The sequence below is a fragment of the Pieris napi genome, chromosome 18, assembly GCF_905475465.1.
Source record: "Pieris napi chromosome 18, ilPieNapi1.2, whole genome shotgun sequence".
NCBI classification, from domain to species: Eukaryota; Metazoa; Arthropoda; class Insecta; order Lepidoptera; family Pieridae; genus Pieris; species Pieris napi.
The window spans coordinates 3,462,206-3,483,076 of record NC_062251.1 but is presented as its reverse complement, the minus strand read 5'-3'; the positions used below and the strand labels follow the sequence as shown (position 1 = coordinate 3,483,076).

General features: G+C 35.3%; 2 protein-coding genes across 3 annotated transcripts; both read left to right on the top strand.

Moving 5' to 3' along the window:
* Positions 1–569: 569 nt before the first annotated feature.
* On the top strand, positions 570–2,184 carry LOC125058311 (uncharacterized protein DDB_G0290685-like). Its single transcript, XM_047662379.1, has 2 exons — positions 570–634; positions 1,406–2,184. Exons 1-2 carry the CDS (start codon positions 627–629, stop codon positions 2,127–2,129), a joined length of 732 nt encoding a protein of 243 aa, XP_047518335.1. The 5' UTR covers positions 570–626; the 3' UTR covers positions 2,130–2,184.
* Positions 2,185–11,816: 9,632 nt separating this feature from the next.
* LOC125058310 lies at positions 11,817–13,444 on the top strand. Of its 2 annotated transcripts, XM_047662378.1 has the most exons (3): positions 11,817–11,899; positions 12,656–12,988; positions 13,130–13,444. In XM_047662378.1, the coding sequence occupies exons 1-3, from the start codon at positions 11,892–11,894 to the stop codon at positions 13,389–13,391; spliced, it is 603 nt and encodes a 200-aa protein (XP_047518334.1). In that variant the 5' UTR covers positions 11,817–11,891; the 3' UTR covers positions 13,392–13,444. The 2 variants fall into 2 exon arrangements, with proteins under 2 accessions (XP_047518334.1, XP_047518333.1); XM_047662377.1 differs by having other exon boundaries at positions 12,656–13,444.
* Positions 13,445–20,871: the final 7,427 nt, after the last annotated feature.

Below are 20,871 nucleotides of genomic sequence, written 5' to 3'. Positions count from 1 at the left end.
AGTCATTGTTTAGAAGCGCGGCATCCAAAATTAAAATAGCCTTGATGATCGCCAACCTTCGCAAGGAGATGGTACTATAAGAAGAAGAGTTACGTAACGTACCATTAGTTATGTTAAAAATATATATTATATTGTAGTGTTAATAATTAGAAGCGCAATATGTTAACAACCATCTTACACTTGTAGCCAATAAATTGTACGTCACTTTTGTAAAAAAAAACCCCTTTAGTTTTTTCTACACTCATATATTGTAATATAACATTCTCGTTTCCGATAATGTACTATAGACATCACTTATATTCTTTCTTAGATTTAAGAAACCTTAAATAAGTCATGTTAAGTTATAAGCTCATGTTTTAAACGATTAAAGACAGTTACTCTTCGAACAAAGTGTTTCATTTGAATCTCCCTCAACAACAGCCTTGCGATTCTGTAACTCAATTTTCGAACTCACACAGCGGTTTTCGCATGTTAGTTATAGAATCGCAAGGCAGCCATCGAAATAAACAGGAAATTATTTTATGTACGCTTTAGCATGACCACTATTTTATTATATTATATTTCGATCTATAAATTCAGGATTCATTTGAAACGCCACTATTATATCAAACGGCGACCTGGCAGCAATGTTGAAGTAAGTGTCTCATTTGTTTAATAAAATAATAATTCAGTAGCACAACTCTTTGTATTGGCGTCAGATTGGATGTTTCTTCTAACAGCCATCAGATCATTCAGTGCCTACATTTGGTTCTAACGGTTAGATTAATAAATAGGATTTAGTGTACAGTACGTCAAACATTTATTTAATTATGACCTTCGGTAGTCTGTATTCGCGCTATTCTGAATTCAACTCTAAGACTAGTTTCCTAATGATATTTACTACCACTGTTAGAGCAAGTGCACAGCCAGGTACAGCAAGGTTTAAGTCACGCTCTTGTTACTTTTTATTTTAAAGTTAATTTGTATATGAATAATAAATGATTGATGATTTTAACAGGAAATACTCGAATAATCTTTCAATTAAATATTTAATGAAATGTTAAAACTATTTCTTATGTATCGCATTAAAATCGAAATCAAAATCGAAAATTAATACAAATTTAAAAAGTTTGGTCCCTGTGGCAGTGTACCTTTAATGCTGGCAGCATTTCCTCGCTGTATTGCGTTAAGCGAGGAAAGCACTAGCTCTGGGGTGACCGGTACTAAAAATTTGTGCGTTTTTAAATTTAAAAATAAGTAAATAATTGTGAGATATATCTGTATTGCAATGTTGATAACGAATAGACAATAATATAAGTATAGTAAATGGAAGCAAGTTATCTTCCAAATATTGTTGAAGATGAAATAAAACACCAGTGATAATATTAAACGAAGGTTCATATAAATTAAATTTATTCAATTTCAGGTTCCTTGTGATTTGCGTGCTGGCCGCGTGTTGCCACGCCCAAGACTCTGGTGAATCATTGCTCTCTCGGATTGAGGAGCATCAAAACAATTTGCGTAATTGGGAAGAAGAGAACTCGCGATTGTTAACAACTCTATTGGAAAAACGCAAAATATACGATAATGCTAAACATAATGAAGCGAAGCTCTTGGAAGTTGTCGATTACTTGGTCAAAAAGAACATGGAAATCTTACAGAACGTTGTTAGTGAACTGAATACGATACATATTAATATGGACAAAGATGTAGACGGAGCGGAATCTTTGAGTGATATAGACATGAAGGCGATAGAAAATGAACTACCTGAGAACGAAGAAACTATGACGCATACAGACGAAAATCAGGAAAATAATGAAGACGGAGCAGAAACTTTGAGTGATACAGAAATAAGGAATTTAGAAAGTGAACTAGCGGAGGGAGATGAAGTTGCCGGCGATGTAGAAGAAGTGAATGTGGAAAGACATGGAGACGGAGAAGAAAGTTTGAGTGATACAGAAAGGAATTTAGAAAGTGAACCAGCGGAGGAAGATGGAATTGCCGGCGAAGTAGAAGAAGCTAATGTGGAAAGTGACGGTCCGAATGTAAACAGTGACGGCGATGAGAATTCCGAAAGTAACGACCCAGATTATGAAGGGTATAACAGTGAAAGGGTTCCGGAATGGTACTATCCACAAAATAGAAAATGATTCTAAATAACTTGTGAATGTAGTTAACAGTGCCATAAAATATGTCATAAATAAACGGCCGATTGTTTTATTAATAATTAATGCCATTTTAGTAGCTATACGGGACTTTTAATTTTTAAAGAAGTTAAGGAATTTAATTTTCTTTAGTATAAGAAGAAAACCATTAATTGAATACACATAAAAATAACATAATTAATGGCGCTACAACCTTTTTAGGTCTGGGTCTCAGATTTTTGTATCTGTTTCATGTTTTCCATTATCATTTCGATCGAGCGAATGTCAGATGCACAGATAGAAAGAAAGTCCATTGGTGCACAGCCGGGGATCGAACTTATACCTCAGTAATGTGAGTCACACGCAGAAGCCAATAGGCCAACACAGTTCATTCATTCAAACATTTTATTAGTTACTAGCTGCCTTCGCGACCTTTGTTTCTACCTGATGCGTAGCCTACCTTTTTAGTACATACCAACATTGAACATTTTGCTATGCTAACCCAGAGACTGATCGGTTTTCCGGAATGAAAACTTTCTAGGTTTTTCTGTGTATCTCTATATAAACCTCAGAGTTCATGTTATAAGTTCATAACTTACAAACAAATTAATAAATGAAAATAAAGGGTTATATATATATTTTTGTATGCTGTATCATAAAAAAATAAAAACAAAAAAATATATACGACAGTATATACAATATATATAGGAAAATATATAAATATATTTTCTTTCCAATCAAATATCTTGGTCTTCCTACCAAAGTCGAAATACGTCTTGTTCCTAGGAACGTTTAGGAAACTCGTTTAACGTTTCGTTCACTCACTTTCTGACGGAACTTTAGCGACTTGATTGGATATTGATCTTTAATTAACTGTCTAGAGATTTAATTAACTCTCTGATTTTACTACTTTACTGCGATATAGATAGGAGCTGACCCGGCAAATGTTTTTATTTGCCATGAATATTATTTCTAGGAAACATTTTTTAATATAATAATATATTAAAAATAATTTTCTACGATACTACAAAATATTGATCGTAGAGGGGTGAAAATTTGGGGTTGTATGTATTTTTGTATGCTAAATCATAAAAAAAAACAAAATAAATTTTCTAAAAAATAAAAACAATTGGGGTGGTCACCCCTTATCACTTAGGGGTTTGAAAGATAGATAGTAGTCGATTCTCAGACTTATTGAATGTGCATAAAAAAATCATAAGAATCGGTCGAGCCATTTCGGAGCAGTATGGGAGCGAACATTGTGGCACGAGAATTTTATATATTAGATTAGCAGCCTCGGCCAAGCGTTGCTGGCTACATTGTTATATTATATAGGAGTTAACTATTCAAGGGAAATGGTGGGAGAACACCAGTCATGGGGACCAAGATGCTTTTTTGGTGGGTATGCCATTCAATTGTAGCTTATATAAAACGTTGGTAATTTCAACACAGCGCCATCTGTTAGACTTGTGACTATCAAATAATAAACAAATATTTTGCAATAAAATAATATTGCGGGTATAAATTAAGATTTAAGCTATCCTATCTTCTAAGTTTTCTAAAGCGGTTAAGTAGGTTAGAAGTCTAAAGCGGACAAACAACGTGACGCGTAATTTATATATATTAAGATAAGAAATCCAAATTCTGGGGCTTTTACCAAAAAGATAAAGTTGTTGTTTTCCAAGGCCATCTCAGTAAGATAATACCTAAAAAAGGATTGTGTGGTTTTATGAAACCACGGTAAAAGTGAAACTTTTTTTCACGTTATAGACATTTAACTAAATTTTTTTGGAATAATATTCCATTTAAGGTTTAGTAATCGCTTTATCAATCTTAATTTTATACTTGGAAAATTGGAATAATAATGGGTAATGTCTTTGATTGACATAACTTTTACACATTTAAATAAAAGACTTACGGCCAAAACCAATATGCAATATCAATCCAATTTTAGCTGTCATAGACTGACAATTCAATCCATTTCTAAAGAAAAGCATGCCAATATTCAATACATGGACTGAGATACCTATCTAATTATTCAACCAATCGTTCAGAGGGCGGATAAGAGATTGAAGATTGCCCTCTGTATGAAAATGAATGTTTACTCATGCCAACAACCTATCTGTCCATTTTGACTGTTGCTTCGATTGGCCAAATCAATCTCGGATTGCTATCGGTGAAACTGGTATGATTTGGGTTTGGGATTGCGACCTAACTTAAAATTCATTGGAAAAATTTATTCATCTTCGTCATCTTCCAGTTCTAGTGATAGTGATTTGGAAGTTTAAATGCAATTATCCGATTGGGATAGTAATTCTGAAGCTGGAAGAATACAACGTACTTCTGTGAGAAGACATAAGAAAACAAGAATTTATTATATCCAGAGCCTGAATGAAGCCGAATTCACATTTAGATTTAGGTTAACAAAAGAAGCTTTGGAGACACTTTTACACAAATTGATGTCTATCATATATGACTTCTTGCAGGTTTCATCTTTTCATCAACTTTTGTAAAAAAAAATTAATTATTAGCTACAACCAAAAATATTTGTTACTATAGATACTACCTACTAACTCCACTGCAAAACCTCAAGACTCCAGCAGAACATCTTTATAACGAATCTCAAATACGAAGCAGAAATGTGGTGGAAAGGACATAATATGGTGTTTGGAAAAAATCGGTTCCCCAAAATCGGTTTGTCAAAAAAGGTTTTACTTCAAGTATCTCGTGTACAAGCCGTGATAGTGGCATGTGCAGTGTTGCACAATATTGCTATTGATATGCGAGATGAACATTTTGAACTACTGCAACAAGTAGATGAACAAGCTGATGATATTGATCAAAGCGCAATTGACAACGTGGGAAATGCAAGTTTGCGAAGTAATCTTATAAGTGATTATTTTGCTTTATTACTATAATATTTTATAAATTACAACATTTTTGAGATAAATTAAATAAAAATTCAATGCTTTTATTTAAATAAAAATACAAATTTTTAATACAATACATCCTCGCTCCAGGCACAAAATCTATTATTTTTCTAATTTATTTAACAATATATTTTTTTCTATGGCCCAGAATTCTCTTTTATGCTCTCTTTCTTCATCTTTAAATGCCCATTGCTTTCTCTTATTTAGAAGCTCTTCCTTTCAATTGACTTTCATTTCCTTCGACAGACAACAATATCATGTCTTTGACTTTTTCCTCGATAGGGGGTAAGAGAAGTAGCAGCACTAGGGCCACCTCCTGTACGATATGTTTCAGCATGTATCAAGGCAGACTTTTTTCTTGTAGCCCTCTTTAAGCTTTAGCACTGCGAAAGTTTACCCCACTTGTGCTATTAAACAGCGCCTCCAGCGTCTTCCAGCACTGCTCTTTCTCCTGCCAGGTGACTGAGTCACTCTTTTTATTTTCTAATATATTTTTATGGTCAGCAACAAGCGAAGTTAGAAGGTCAACGTCTTCCCGGCTGAAATTGACGCTTCTTTCACGTTTTTGCGTAGACATTTTTTTAAGTTAAAGAACCAACCTCGAATCACAAAAACAACATACACAAACTACTCAGAGAAAATTTATATTTGTAATAATATGTACTAAAATACTCAATAACCTAACAAACAATAATACCATATGAAAATGACAGCCCGTTTCGTTACAAGTAATATTAAATGACCAGCAAAAAGGTTAAGGTTCTATGTTTTTCTATAGAATTTTGTAACTTTAAATGTTCGTAACAAAAAAACAAACAAAACGTTGCAAAGCTACTTTATCCATACATTGTGAACAGACCCTAAGTCTTACTTATTTTATTTCGTTCCAAAAACACGAACTTTTGGTGTACTTGAACACAACATATTGCATTGAACGAAACGCGGTCGAGAGGCAAGGATCACGCAAAAGATTGCTGTCAATCTTTTGTCAAATAAACAATCGGATAGCAGAAATGTTTATTGGCATGCAGATTGGAGATCGGTCTTTAGATATGAATCAGTCCAAGATTGGTTATAATCATAGATTGAGGATACATTATTAATTTTGGCCGTTAGAGAACAGAACATGTCACCAGATTATGTAGATATTGTAAAACACTGTCTCACATCAGGATACTTAATGTGGAAAGATGAGTTCTATGTGCAGGTTGATGGAGTAGCCATGGGTTCTTCAGTGTCACCTATAGTCGCTGACATCTTCATGGAGGACTTTGAGGAGAGAGCTCTGGCCAATGCCCCGGTTAAACCTCGACTGTACAAGAGATATGTCGATGACACATTTGTAGTATATTACATTTGTTTGTAATGACAAAATATCTGCATTTCTAGCACATTTAAATTCAATACACAAGAACATAAAATTTACTGTTGAACAAGAAAACAACAACCGTCTGCCCTTTTTAGACATTTTAATTATACGCAAAGCAGATGGCACACTAGGTCACACAATACACAGGAAGGCAACCCACACAGATAGGTACCTCAATGGTGAATCCCACCACCACCCTTCACAACTGCTTTCTGTCGGTAAATGTTTGTTTCAGAGAGCCCAACGTCTTTTTGATAATGCCCACCTCGAGGAGGAACTACAGCATGTAAAACAGGTGCTACACCGAAACAAGCTGCGCATCCCCCGGCTGCATCACAAAAACAAAAACAAGACACAAACAGTTCCCCGCCAGCCAGCCTACTTGCCATATGTAAAGGGAGTTACAGATATAATTAGCCGGATCCTAAAACGAGCTTCTATTCATACAGTTTTCAAGCCGCACAAGAAGATTCAGCAATTCCTAAGACCAATCAAAAGGAACACCCCATTGCAAGATGCAGGTATATACAAACTGGATTGCGACTGTGGCCTGTCTTACATAGGGCAAACTAAACGCAATATGTCCAGCAGACTCAAAGAACACATTGCAGACATAAGACATAGACGACACACAAAATCAGCAGTCTGTGAACACATACTAGATAGGCCTAATCACTACATACGCTTAGACCAACCGAAAGTACTTGCGAAAGAGAAAAGATTCTTCCCAAGATTGGTACGCGAAGCCATTGAAATCAAAAAACACCCCAATTTCAATAGAGAAGACGGCCTAAAATTGTCAAACACCTGGGATCCAATAATATCCAAATTAAAATCTCAAAAAGATAAACAATCCGCGATAATAGAGGACATCGTGAGCCATTTTTGCCAAAACCCTCCATCTTTTAGTCGATACCAACTCCGGGGAAATAAATACTATAGATATGCAACTTTCTCTGCAGCTGTGATACTTTTTGACATTCAACATCTTTTGTCTTCAGTCACCGTGACCACGCACGCTGTAAAGCACGCGAAACGTCGGATAAATTTAAAATTATATTAAATAGTTGTAAATTTATAATAATACATAACTTCAATCCGGTCAAAAAAGTTTTTTATTTAAATAATAATGGGTAATAATAAAGTAGACTAAGTCTCCAACTAATATTTTTATTGAACTCTGTCTTAGAGAGTACGATATACACAATACTTAACAATTATTTAGATTATATACACACATATTAATGACAATTATTTAGATTATATACACATATTAATGACAATTATTAAGATTATATACACATATTAAATAATAGTCTATACTCTACACGGTCAGCTGCTGCGAAATAAGGCACCGCCTTATTGTCCTTGCTTGCTATGACGAGCGCCTTTCATTTTATCCCTACTCCGCAGCCGACCGTCACGCGACATGCGACACACAGACTAAAAAATAAAATAAATTTCTTGGGGTGGACACCTCTTATCACTTAGGGGTTTGAAATATAGATAGTAGCCGATTTTTCGACTCACTGAATATGCATAAACATTTCATAAGAATCGGTCGAACCGTTTCGGAGGAGTATGGGAACGTGTAGGGCTTTCCGTCTACAGACCTCATGTAGTCTGTGGATAGTGAACTTGTTGATATTTATTATTGATTAGAATTAAAAGTAAATAGCAATAATATGATAAACCCTAAGCCGTTAATATCTTTATTGCATCTGTAAAGTACATACATACATATAACGTTAAACATGATTTACGTTCTCTTTAGTACGTAAATCTATTTATTATAGATTATAATCTGTGGTATATAAATAATAAACAATAACCAACTAAATAGAGTTTAGCGCCAAAATGGTGACCTTCAAGTTGGCTGACCAAATTTGATATCGCAATCAAATTATCCGCCATATTTCTCTTCCTATTTGATACTATTTGCTACCTTCAAAGATGCATTAGCTACCTCTGCATTAAAGAACATAATGAAGAAATAAAGTGGCCCGCCATTCTGACGTTGTCTCAGGTTTAATTAAACCAAAAATAAATGAGATAGATAATTTTCGTTAGTGTATGTAGACCACAAATATTCTTATAAGAAGAGTATCAGAGTATGAAATTGTGGACGGTTGACACAAAAAAATATATAGCGATCTTTAGAAAGGCAACAAAATATTTAAACTGACTGCATATCAAAGTCAGAGGAGGCGCGGGGAAGAGGAGAAGTAGGCATAAGGGATGGTAAAAGTATGAATTGTATAAGGCTAATTAAAACAAAATAATTCCAAATTTAGGCTGAAAATGGTAATGAACAAAAAATGCTGGTATTATTGTGAAAAAAAGCGTGGGTCGCTCTGTGCCATACTTTTCGACTATCGAGCAACCCATAATTAGGAATTGTTTTTCACTTTTTAGTTTGATGTGCTTTAAAAGCGTGTGTTCTAGTTTTTCTAGATCTTTGACAGGTGCGCAATGTTTGAATTAAATCTGTCCGTTAAAAGTGGGTCAAAATCGAGTCCGAAGGAGTCGGTTACATACATACATACATACATACAGGTGAAGCTAATATAAAGCGTGTAAAAAAGTGCGTGCGTACAAAGTACACATCTCAGAAGTGAAACTTTTATGGCAAACTAATTTTTAAGTCTGGTTCATTTTTATACAAATCTATAACTTTATATTTCCGAGACTTAGAGGAAGATATGTTAGAAATTTAATGAATTTACCTGTCATTAAAATATTAAAAGTGTCGAAAATTATAGAAATTATAAATTCTTTTTTAAATTTATTTCTCCAATAATAAAAAAACACGTGGCATTTTAATTTACAATTGGTCATTTGAGATTTCAATAAATTATTTTGCAAGTAATATTAAATACTATTTCATAAATTCTCTTTACGAAATTTTAATTTTAAAAATAGAATTTCTTTAAGGTTAATCGCCCGTCTCACTCTCTCAATCGGTCTCAATCGCTACCTCCCTTTTCTTGGACAAAAACGCTGCACATCTTCGTGACTTATGCGCCAAAAGAAGGTTCACTTCAAAAATATAATAGCGATCCATAGAACAGACTGCAAATCAAAGTCTGAAAAGGCAAGGGTAAGAGGAGAAGCAGGCACAGAGGATGGTAAAAGTATGAATAGTATGAGGCTAATGAAAAACATGTGGTGGTGATGCAAAAAAAAATCGATAGCATTCTATAGAAACGCAACAAAAACATAGTCGGAACGAGGTCTTGACTAGTGCCCGAATGCCTCAGTGTTTTTTTAAAGTTGTTGGCTTAAAGGAGATAACAGTTTAGCCCGTTCCCCTCGAGTAGCGCAGTTTCCCAACGGAATCCAGCCTTGCAATTCTGTAACTCGCTTTTCGAACTCACACAGCGGTTTTCGCATCGGCGGTCGCTCTCAAATCAGTCGTGAAGCAGTCATTTTATGCTTTGGCATTCTGAAAAGGTGGGAGCTGGTAGTTTAATGTTTATTAGAATGCTAAATCATAAAATGACTGCTTCACGACTGATTTTAGAGCGACCGCCGATGCGAAAACCGCTGGGTGAGTTCGAAAAGTGAGTTACAGAATCGTAGGGCAGTGGTTGCTTTCGTAAAATTGTAGGTGTCGCAAGGAACCCAAATGTCTAATTACTTCTGTAATTAATGACGTAGCGAATAAATTCGGGAGGATAAAATTATCCTTGTGTTATCAATCTTGGAAAACAATGTCATGACTATAGAGTCCTGTGACTTGGTCTGTTGATTATAATAACTGCTTGAATTAATGAAAATGAAACGGAATTTAAATAACCTTGTCTATTGGTTAAAAATTACCTTTTTCATGATCATTTGTCAATCTAATAATCACGTAGGTGATCAACCTCCTGTAGACACACGCCGTCCGCAGTTGGGTCTAAGGCAAGCCGGTTTCCTCACAATGTTTTCTTTCACCGTTCGAGTGAATGTTGATTGCGCACATATATAAGGTTTTGGGACATCCGAGGACCCAACCTACGACCTCGAGATTCGCACGCTGAAGCCACATTGTTCATAATATTTAAAAAAAAAATATTGGTTGTTTGTAAAGTAGGTTTACGATCGAGATGTTTACGTGATAACGTCTTATTGGTGATATAAGTTTTTGGGAAGTAAGGAATTAATGAAGATAACAATTTTTTCAAATTTTAAATTACATCTATCGTTTTATTCACACTTTTGATGATAAATTTCGGGTGTAAAATGACAAGTTTACTTATTCGACTATGATATACATTTTTCTTCATACATTCACGGAATGACTGGCAGCGCTCGAGATGAGACGGGAGATCGGTCCGTCTCTCTCTCGTTATACCTGCGATCGCGCTCGTGAGGTTTTGGTGTGACACAAGTTTCTGAACATGTCACCCGACTAAAACGATTTTAAAGACGTTATCACGTCAAAAAACCCATAAAATGAAAAGATAATTTAGCTTTTACATTGATTTTTCTTATAAATATTTGCTGATATGCGGAATATTGGAATCATTTCAAAATACTCTTGAAAGGCTTGCGAAAATCCAACTTTGACATACGGGTGACTGAGTGCTTAATCTCGCCTCTGAATCTTACGTTAATATGTCAATTTGATCTCGCAGTCTGCACTCAGATTAGATCCCTGCTGAGTCATGAGATTCGCACACTTAATACGAATTGAGCAATGTTTTAGTACTTTACTAGAGTTACGTAACCTAATATTAGTTAAGTTACAAACGTATACGTTAGTTAATAATTAGAAGCGCAAAAGTTAAAATCATCTTAAATTTGTAGGCGATAAATTGTACTTCAAATTTCATACACTCATACATTTTAATATAACATTCTCGTTACCGATGTTGTAAAATATACATCGCTGATATTCTTTAGCTTACTAAGATTTAAGAAACCTTAAATAAGTCGTGTTTTAAAAAAACACTTTTTTACCGGATTTGATGTTATGTTTTATTATAAATTTACAATTATTTTACATAATTTTAAATTTAACCGACGTTTCGCGAGCTTAACAGCGTATGTGTTCACGGTGACTGCTGTCAAAATGTATCACAGCTGTAGAAAAAGTTGTATTATCTGTATTTATTACCCTGGAGTTGGTATCGACTAAAAGATGGAGGGTTTTGGCAGAAATGGCTCCATCTTGGCACTCTTTTTCTATGTCTAAAAGTTATGTCAATAAAAGACAATACTAAGTCGTGTTTATTAGTCCAACGTCGCACCCACAACCCCTAATTTTATGTTAGTTACAAGCTCATGTTTTAAACAATTAAAGACAGTTACTGTTCGAATGCAGTGTTTCCTTTTAACAACAGCCATCGAAATAAACTCGATCCAGGAAATTATTTTATGTACGCTTTAGCATGACCAATATTTTATTATATTATATTTCGATCTATAAATTCAGGATTCATTTGAAACGCCACTATTATATCAAACGGCGACCTTGCAGCAATGTTGAAGTAAGTGTCTCATTTGTTTAATAAAATAATAATTCAGTAGCACAACTCTTTGTATTGGCGTCAGATTGGATGTTTCTTCTAACAGCCATCAGATCATTCAGTGCCTACATTTGGTTCTAACGGTTAGATTAATAAATAGGATTTAGTGTACAGTACGTCAAACATTTATTTAATCTTGACCTTCGGTAGTCTGTATTCGCGCTATTCTGAATTCAACTCTAAGACTAGTTTCCTAATGATATTTACTACCACTATTAGAGCAAGTGCACAGCCAGGTACAGCAAGGTTTAAGTCACGCTCTTGTTACTTTTTATTTTAAAGTTAATTAGTATATGAATAATAAATGATTGATGATTTTAACAGGAAATACTCGAATAATCTTTCAATTAAATATTTAATGAAATGTTAAAACTATTTCTTATGTATCGCATTAAAATCGAAATCGAAAATTAATACAAATTTAAAAAGTTTGGTCCCTGTGGCAGTGTACCTTTAATGCTGGCAGCATTTCCTCGCTGTATTGCGTTAAGCGAGGAAAGCACTAGCTCTGGGGTGACCGGTATTAACAATTAATGCGTTTTTAAATTTAAAAATAAGTAAATAATTGTAAGATATCTGTATTGCGAATGTTGATAACGAATAGATAAGTATAGTAAATGGAAGCAAGTTATCTTCCAAATATTGTTCAAGATGAAATAAAACACCAATGATAATATTAAACGAAGGTTCATATAAATTAAATTTATTCAATTTCAGGTTCCTTGTGATTTGCGTGCTGGCTGCGTGTTGCCACGCCCAAGACTCTGGTGAATCATTGCTCTCTCGGATTGAGGAGCATCAAAACAATTTGCGTAATTGGGAAGAAGAGAACTCGCGATTGTTAACAACTCTATTGGAAAAACGCAAAATATACGATAATGCTAAACATAATGAAGCGAAGCTCTTGGAAGTTGTCGATTACTTGGTCAAAAAGAACATGGAAATCTTACAGAACGTTGTTAGTGAACTGAATACGATACATATTAATATGGACAAAGATGTAGACGGAGCGGAATCTTTGAGTGATATAGAAATGAAGGCGTTAGAAAACGAACTAGGAACTACAGAAAGGAGTTTAGAAAGTGAACCAGCAGAGGGAGATGGAATTCCCGGCGAAGTAGAAGAAGCGAATGTAGAAAGACATGGAGACGGAGAAGAAAGTTTGAGTGATACAGAAAGGAATTTAGAAAGTGAACTAGCTGAGGACGAAGAAACTGTGACACATGCAGACGAAAATCAGGAAAATAATGAAGACGGAGCAGAAACTTTGAGTGATACAGAAATAAGGAATTTAGAAAGTGAACTAGCGGAGGGAGATGAAGTTGCCGGCGATGTAGAAGAAGAGAATGTAGAAAGTGACGGTCCGAATGGAAACCTTTACAGTGACATCGATTTGAATTCCCATATTAACGATTACCCATATGATTGGTACTATCAACAAAGTAGAAAATGATTCTAAATAACTTGTTAGTGTAGTTAATAGTGATTAAATATTTCATTAATAAACGGCCGATTGTTTTATTAATAATTAATGCCATTTTAGTAGCTATACGGGGCTTTTAATTTTTAAAGACGTTAAGAAATTTCATCTTCATTAGTATAAGAAGAAAACCATTAATTTAATACACAAAAAAATAATTAATAGCGCAACCTTTTTAGGTCTAGGCCGTAGATTTTTGTTTCATGTTTTCCATTATGATTTCGATCCAGCGAATGTCAGATGCACAGATAGAAAGAAAGTCCATTGGTGCACAGCCGGGGATCGAACTTATACCTCAATAATGTGAGTCGCACGCAGAAGCCACTAGGCCAACACAGTTCATTCATTCAAACATTTTATTAGTTACTAACTGAACTGGCGAACATCGTACCGCCTAACAGTCGATTCTTTATTTTTTTAAATACTTATTCTGCTATTCGGGACACCGAATCTAGCTAGTAAGATAAAAAAAAGAAAGTTGATAAGACAAACAAATACATTATGTTAAAAAATAAAAATTTACCTTCCCGGAACCCCTCCACTAACACTTGAACTTTATGATATGGTATTAAAGTTCAAATTGACTTTTAAGTATTATTACGAATATTTTGTATGGGAATATAGAAAAGTGTTGTTTTTGGACTTTTTCACTCAATTTTTTTTAAATTTTTCTCTACGTAAGAACCATCCTCGTACTTCAAGGAATATTATAAAAAAAAATCAGACAAATCGGTCAAGCCGTTTTCATGTTATGTCGTGACAACGGAAAACGGGTTTCATTTTTATATATATAGACTAGCTGCCTTCGCGAACTTTGTTTCTATCTGATGCGTAGCCTACCTATTTAGTTCATATCAACATGGAACATTTTGCTATGCTACCCCAGAGACTGTTCGGTTTTCTGAAATGAATACTTTTTGGGTTATTCTGTGAATTTTCCTCTATATAAACCTCAGAGTTAAAGGCATAAATTTTAATTAACAAATAAAAAAAACTTTAGAGGTGTCAAGGGTCACCCGGATGGGACGAAATTCCTTTCGATTAATTTATATGTTAATTGGTATCATAACAGTATGATAGATTTTCTCGACACCAATCTTACGACGAAAACAAAAAGCCAACATCACGAGGTGTTCCCAGGCGGTCACCCATCCAAGTACTGACCTCGCCCGACGTTGCTTAACTTCGGTAATCGGACGAGAACCGGTGTAGTACATAGCAAAAAAGTGTCGTGACAACTTTTCGTAAGAATTTTTTCCATCTAGCCCCATTTCACAACGCGCGATAAGGAACTTCGTTCCAATAGGAGTTGATCGTAGAGGGGAGAAAAATTAAGGGTTGTATGTATTTTTGTATGCAAATTCTCAGACTCACAGAATGCATAAAAAAATAATAAGAATCGGTCGAGCCGTTTCGGAGGAGTATGGACGAACATTGTGACACGAACGTTGTACACGTTACGATGCGGGGCGGGGATTGAATTAAGCCATTATTGTTAATATTATTTTCGACTTTCCATACTTTACACTTGGTAACTTTTAGGTATAAAGAGTCACTGGGTCACGAAACGTTTTACTAAGGGTTGGCTCCCATTGGATCCAAAGAGGCCAAGGGATACGCCAGCCACGTGACCAGCTCCTTCCGCTTGACCATGGAGAGTGTTCAGAGGAGTTATTCGGAGTAATACCATCACATAGTCTAGTCGACAAGTTGAAAATGGTACAAAATAGAGATACTGCTCTTAAAATTATGTGCGATAGCTCATTGGCGCATTCAAAGCGTGTATTAGCACATAAAAAATTGCAAAAGTTATAAACAATTAAAGATGAAAAAAAAATGGCATTTCGTTTTTTGCCAATATTTAATAAACTATTAATATTTAAGAAATTTCAAAAAAAGATTCTGAAAGAGGAGGAAATTTCCAATAAAAAACTTACTTAACTTAAAAACTAACTTTTGCAATTTTTTATGTGCTAAAACACGCTTTTGGCACATTTTTCTAGCCGTCATTCCGGATCCAATGAGCTTTCGCACATAATTTTAAGAGCAGTATCTCTATTTTGTACCATTTTCAACTTGTCGACTAGACTAACAGAGTTTTATCATCGGACGTCGAGGCAGAATATGAAATTCCACCGTCCGTCGTTCCACAACTGAGCGTTTTTCACCAGCGCACCATCACTATGTGGAACCAGCTGCCCACTGAAGTATTTCCAAACCAATTCAACCTAGGGTCCTTCAAGAAAAGAGCGTACCAATTCTTAAAAGGCCGGCAACACACTCGCGTGCCCTTTGGCATTAAAAGTGTCCATGGGCTTAACTATAACTTATCACTTAACTCAAACTCAACATATCTTTATTCAAGTGGGTAACCAAGTACACTTTTGAATTGTCAAGTTAAATTAATTGTAAATTTACATTTACTACCAATAATTTCCATATAAGGAGTGGTTTATCTTTTGGAGCCTGGTTGGTCGTAAACTCAAATTAGTTCTATTTCGCGTACATCTTCATCATCATCTTAACATGAGGTGAGCCTCCTGTCCGTTTGCGCCCTGTTCTATAAAAAACATATTATATATAACTAAAAAGTATCATATCTACTAAAATATTTAAGTGCATTAAATGTCATATTATTAAATTATTAATTTTCCCCCAAAAGCATAATATATAATTACATTCCTTATCGCAATACAGGATGATATTAGTTATATATTGCTATTGTAGAACACAAGTTTGTGTGTTTGTTTTATACTTCATATCGGGTTTCTTGTGAATAAATACAAAATACCATCCGTATCGCCTGGACGTTCCACAACTGAGCGTTTTTTAAGACAGTTGTTGCCGCGCACCACCACTATGTGGAACCAGCTGTCCAGTGAAGTATTTTTGGACTTAAGTCCTATATAGGCCGGCAACGTACTGGGCGCCGGACACCAGGTGAGCCTCCTGCCCGTTCGCCACCTATTACATTAAAAAAAATAGCGATACCGATATTCTTGATGTAGTTCTCTCAATATAGTGTTGATGTCGCTACCTTGAGATCGCGCGGTACATTCTTCTTTTTTTATGGCTCTAGCACGGTTTGTGCATTAGCCAGCGTCAAGTATAAGATTTTTATAATTCGTGCTTGCCTTAGAAATTCGACCGTGTCCTCCACGTACGGTTTAAGCACTCGCCCGGTACCGCACAACCCTCCCAAAGGCCGAGAACAAATTTAAATTAAATTAAAACTTGCCCTCGAACCGGGAATCGAACCCGGTACCCCTCACCTAGCTGCCACTTAATAAGACCGCTAGGCTATGAGGCCCTTATGGTACATTCTTAACAGCAATATCAGTGGTTGTCGTGGGTTAGAAGTACGATATCCCACCCGTATCACCACGAGGTCCGTCGTTCCACAGCTGAGCGTGTCTTCCCAAACCAATTAGTCTGCCTTCAAGAAAAGAGCGTACCAATTGTTTAAAAGGCCCAGAACGTAACGCGAGTCCTCTGGCTTTGAGAGTATCCATGGGTGGCGGTATCACTTAACATCAGGTGAGTTTCCCGTTTGACCCCTGTTCTATTAAAAAGGGGCCTTGAAATTGATACGATACCAAGTCGAGTATCTATATATATAAAAATGAAACCCATTTTCCGTTGTCACGACATAACATGAAAACGGCTTGACCGATTTGTCTGATTCTTTTTTTTAATAATCCTTGAAGTACGAGGATGGTTCTTACAAAGAAAAATTAAAAAAAATTGAGTGAAAACGTCTCAAAAACACTTTTCTATATTCCCATACAAAATATTCGTAATACTACTTAAAAGTCAATTTGAACTTTAATACCATTTCATAAAGTTCAAATGTTAGTGGAGGGGTTCCGGGAAGGTAAATTTTTATTTTTTGACATAATTTATTTGTTGTCTTATCAACTTCCTTTTTTTTATCTTACTAGCTAGACCGGTGTCCCGAATAGCAGAATAAGTATTAAAAAAAAAATAAAGAATCGACTGTTAGGCGTTACGATGTTCGCCAGGCCAGCTAGTATGTTATAGTTATTTATTGGTTGGTGGACTCAGTTTCCGCATTAATCTCTCATTAGGTCCGTTGTGCTAATCATGGCTAACTAAACCAGCCTAACTCCTACCAGAAGGACAGAAGTCTCCTGGGCAATTCACAGAGCGCCCTCACTGCTCCAAGGATTGCTGTTGAGCAGCAACGCATTCCAGGATAACGTGGGTGACTGATTCCTCTGCGCTGAAACAGCCTCTGCACTAACTTACAAAATTAGGGTAGTATATGATAAAGGAACAAGAGGATGAAAATTGATATGTAATAACATATAAAAAAGTCCGATTGTGCCTCTCTGTCGCTTCGCGCTCTCGCTTGCACTTCAAGACTTAAATGGAACGCCTCAGAGCGAGGAAATGCCTCAGAGCGAGGTAATGAGTCATGTTTTTTCGTGCGCGCAGCCGGCTCCATCGATTTGTAAGACGTTGTCACGTCAATAAACATTATTATTTCGCCTGGTAGAGAGTACTGGTGACCCCAGAACTGGTGCTTTCCTCGCTCAACGAATAAGTATCGCAGAGCGGAAAGGTACACTGCCACAGGAACCAAACTTTTTAAATTGCTTTTAATTTTCTTTTTAATTATTTTTATTATTAATTTAATAAAAACTATTTTAAAAGAGTAAGCATGGAGCTTATTGTCCATTTTTATGAAACCTTTCGGATGGGGCAACTAGAGTAATTTAAAAAAAAATTACTTATAATTTTAACTTTCAAAAGTGCCTTTTTGATAGGCGTAATTGAAATGAATGATTTGACTTTGATTTTAAAGGCGAAAAGCTGTCATAACTAAAGCCGGGTAAATGTTACTAGCAAGGTTTTAATCATAACAGGATAATAATAAACCTCATTAAATATGTTTCATTACCTGATTTCGAATTTATATTTTAAATCACTTTGGACACGGACACCTACTCAACATGAAGTAAGTTTTTTTTTAATAGTTAATTTATATCTCTACGCCTAATTTCCAAAAGGGGCCATTCAAGTATTTTAAGCACTTTAGTGAGTGGGGTTTTTACACGCTTTATATTAGCTTCACCTGTATGTATGTATGTAACCGACTCCTTCGGACTCGATTTTGACCCACATTAAACGTACAGATTTAATTCAAACTTTGTACACTTATAAAGAATCAGCGACAATATAATAATTTCATAGGTTTATCTCGAAAAAACAATGAAATTTTTTTAAGCCCACAAAGCAATACGATTAAATTGAGACAACACGTATTGCTGCTAGGACTAAAAAGTGGAAAATAACTATAGTTTAAAAAAAATAAAAAACACAGGGTGGGTTGCTCGATAGACGAAAAATATGGCACAGAGCGCGTCACGCTTTTTCACAATAATACCAGTATTTTTTGTTCATTACCATTTTCAGCCTAAATTAGGAATTATTTTTCACTTTTTAGTTTGATGTGCTTTAAAAGCGTGTTTTTTAGTTTTTTTAAACTATATTTATTGATTTTATTATTTGGTAATTATGTCAACAGTAATATTTTTGTCTTTTACACATTACCCACACATTGTCTATGCTTGAAAAAGAAATGCATTTTCGAGGATTCCTACAAAAAATTAATACGTTTGTACTATAATTTTGAGAGCTTTGCTTAATTCTGCTGACAAGATGAAGGGGGGCATAAATTGCAGTAAATCTGTTTACTCTACTGCTTATTCTACTCTCATTCTTTCTCTGCCACGCCCAACATTCACTACTGTATGTCGACCTCGGGATAAGCACTCCCCTGTGTACGGTAGGTCGGCAGGAGATTTTCTACATAAAGATTTTAGAAAATAATAATCTGTAAATTACATAATTCACAGCCAATTATCCAAGAATACCAGTTTCCTTATGACGGTTATATAAGAAAGTGGTAACATAGGTAAAATCCATTGTTACATCACCGGGATTTATGTTTTTTTATTATCATCATTTATTATCAGAAATAATAAATATATACTTGGTCTGGCTATAAATACAGTTACAATTGAAAATTAACAAAATATTACATTGGAATTTGGAATTTTTTCATTTTTATATGATTCTTCATTGAGTTTTCTCATACGCCAATACATTGTACAATATTTTGCGATATTAAAATGGCGAGGGGTGAATCACTGTGATTGCATTAGTTCAAAGTCAATTTTTAAAACCTCACACGCTTGGTATAAGAAAAATGTTTGTTTACCGGGCTATTAATAAAGTGTATAAATGTATAGCATAAAATATTTTTTTTGTAAGTATTATATCTTTTTTTCTAGATTTCTACTACTCTGCCTGTTAGCCGCGTATTGCTACGCCGATGACTCTAGTGAATCATTACTATCAAAAATTGAAGAACATCAAATGACACTTCGCGTTTGGGAAGAAGATAACTCCCAGTTATTGTCGACTCTCATCGAAGAACAAAAGAAATACGACAATGCCAAGAAAAACGAAGTTGTATTGTTACAAACTGTCGACTATTTGGTTAAAACTAACATGGAAATGTTAGAAAACGTTTCAATGAGACTAAATCAGATACAATTTACCGTAAATGAGGATAAGAACCCGGAAAATGATGTTAGGGTAAACGAAAATAATAGTTTGAACAGTAAATTCGGAACAGACTCCGATACACGTACAGTTGATTGGATCAACAATATCATGAAGGAAAAAAATGGGATGAACTTGAAGGCAAATACAGAAAATAAAATTTAAGAATAATTGGACACAATAGAAAACAGCTTGACCGTATAACGCAGAGCGGTTCGAATCGTCGACGACCAATCCCTCTCCGAGCGGCTTGATCCATTGGCGTTGCGTAGAGATGTGGGGTCACTCTGCATCTTCTACCGCATTTACCATGGAGAGTGCTCATAATAGTTGTTCGGATTAATACCTGCAGCTGAGTTTCATCATCGGACGACTCTCTTTTCGAACTCACACAGCGGTTTTCGCATCGGCGGTCGCTCTCAAATCAGTCGTGAATCATTTTATGATTTGGCATTCTGATTTGGTGGGAGCTTGTAGTTTATTGTTGTATATTTTTGTATTTGTATAGGTGTAACTGTGCTTTGTGTATGTTTAAATGTGTATTCCGTTTTGGGCCTTTGTGTAGAATGTAATTGTTAGAATATTGTTTACTAAGTAGCTGTAGAAATACAGTTGTAAATAAATCTATATAATATATAAAAATTCAACTCGTTTTCCGTTGTCACGACATAACATGAAAACGGCTTGACCGATTTGTCTGATTGTTGCCCTCGAACCGGGAATCGAACCCGGTACCCCTCACCAAGCTGCCACTCAATAGACCGCTAGGCTATGAGGCCCCTCTTTTGATAATTATAGTCTTATCTTGTAAACCAAAATGGCGGTTTAAAGTGGGGGAGTTTATCGCCAGTTCTTTTTG